Raw genomic sequence first — 1,640 nt, 5'->3', positions numbered from 1 at the left:
CCGCTGCGCCGCGAGTGATGCCCCCGCTCCCAGCGAGCAATAAATAACCAAATAAATAGGTGCTTCAGTGCGACGGGGCTGACGGTCCCGCCCGGGGCCGGGGCCGCGCCGGGTCGGTCGGTCCCGGCCACCGAGGGCGTCCGCTAGAGCCACAGCCTCACGCCGGCCCGGCTCGCGGAGGCGCCGTCAGCCWGCTCCGAGGTTTCCCCGGGGCTACTTGGAGCGTCGGCGGCTCTTCAAGATCTCCAGGATCTCGGCTTTCTGCTTCTCCCACGCCGGCGACGGGTGTTTCTTTGCCCGGGGCACGAAGAAGCTGTATTTGAGCCGCGGCGCCCGCTGCTCGTTCACCACCAAGGCCTGCAGCACCAGCGGCTCCTGCAGCGGCCCGCGGCCGGCCAGCGTCTCCACGGTCTTGGTGGCCCCGCTGTAGCGCAACGTGACGCCGCCGGCCAGCTTGACGTCCGTCTCTGACGGCACCAAGATGTAGTTGCCGTTCAGGAGGGAGGCGCCGTCCGGCCGCCGCAGCGCCAGGAAAACGTCCTCGCCGCCCGCCGCCGAGATCTGCCGGACGAGGACGTGCGTGGCTCCGGCCGGGATGGTGACCACGTCGTTGTAGCCGTAGCTGGAAGGAAGAGAAGGGGTCGGACGGAGCCAAGGGTGCGCGGGGCAGCCGGCGGCACCGGAGCCGCGCCACCCGCGGGCGCCCTCTCCGCAGCCGTCCGAGCCCTTACCGGGCTTTGGCGAAGGAGCCGTAGACCTTGGTGCAGCTGGAGCCGTCGCCGCCGCACTTCATGCACTTATCGAACTTCTTTTTGGAGCCGATGACGCGGTCGCAGCCGGCGGGGATGCAGCGGCCCTGCACGCACACCGAGGTGCTCTCGGGGGAGCAGGGCGTCCCGTCGGCCACCTGCGAGCACGGCGCGGCGTGAGCACCCGGCCCGGCCCCGTCGGGGCAGCCCGGGGCGCCCGCCCGCCCGTGGGTGGTGGAGGCACGGCGCTCACCCTCGGCTCCAGCACGTGGTAGTAGCCCAGCGCCTCCGACTGACAGGTCAGCTTGCACTGGTCCTTCTCGGCGACGCCGCTGTAGCGCGGCACCCAGTCCATGGGTGCCGGGAAGCCCTTGAAGAGGTCGGAGCGGTAGTTGTAGGCGGCGCATTGCTGTTCCCGGAAGGTGAGAGCTGCGGGAGACAGGGGAGGAGGCACCAGTCAGCGCTCGGGAAGACCCCAAAATCCCTCTGCAGCCTCCCAATCTCCATGGCTCAGGCTGGTTTTCCCACCGAAGCCGTGTCCCGCGCCCCCTCCGGCGTGCGAGGGTTAAGACACGCCGGCGTTTGGGGGGGTGGGACCCCGCGCCGCCAGCCCCTCGCCCGCCTCCCCGTCCGCACTCACGGGTGGTCCCAGGACAGGCGTCCACGTTGCAGGAGCGGAACTGGACCCGTTTGCCCTCGCAGTACTTGCCGCCGTTGCGGGGCGCTGGCTTGTCGCAGGCCCGCCGGGAAAAGCGCACGCCGCCGCCGCAGCTCCTCGAGCACTCGCCCCACGGGCCCCAGGACCCCCAGGCGCCGTGCACGGGCGTCTGCGGGCGAGAGCGAACCGGGCGGCGTCAGGAAACCCCGGCTCACCGCGGCTGCCCCCCCCCC

General features: G+C 71.3%; 1 protein-coding gene across 1 annotated transcript in view; it reads right to left on the bottom strand.

The window, feature by feature from the left end:
* Positions 1-6: 6 nt before the first annotated feature.
* Positions 7-1,640, bottom strand: part of ADAMTS4 (ADAM metallopeptidase with thrombospondin type 1 motif 4) — a gene marked incomplete at its 5' end in the record, with an annotated part of 4,785 nt that continues 3,151 nt past the window's right edge. The window contains 4 exons of the mRNA XM_085315571.1: positions 7-622; positions 732-907; positions 1,003-1,178; positions 1,390-1,597. Of these exons, the coding sequence (XP_085171697.1) occupies positions 214-622; positions 732-907; positions 1,003-1,178; positions 1,390-1,597 (969 nt within the window). The remainder of the gene's footprint in view (positions 623-731; positions 908-1,002; positions 1,179-1,389; positions 1,598-1,640) is intronic.

The sequence above is a fragment of the Rhea americana genome, unplaced genomic scaffold, assembly GCF_003343005.1.
Source record: "Rhea americana isolate MKP2758 unplaced genomic scaffold, rheAme1 scaffold_430, whole genome shotgun sequence".
Classification (NCBI taxonomy): Eukaryota; Metazoa; Chordata; class Aves; order Rheiformes; family Rheidae; genus Rhea; species Rhea americana.
The sequence above is the reverse complement of the archived record's forward strand: the minus strand, read 5'-3'. Positions and strand labels throughout refer to the sequence as shown.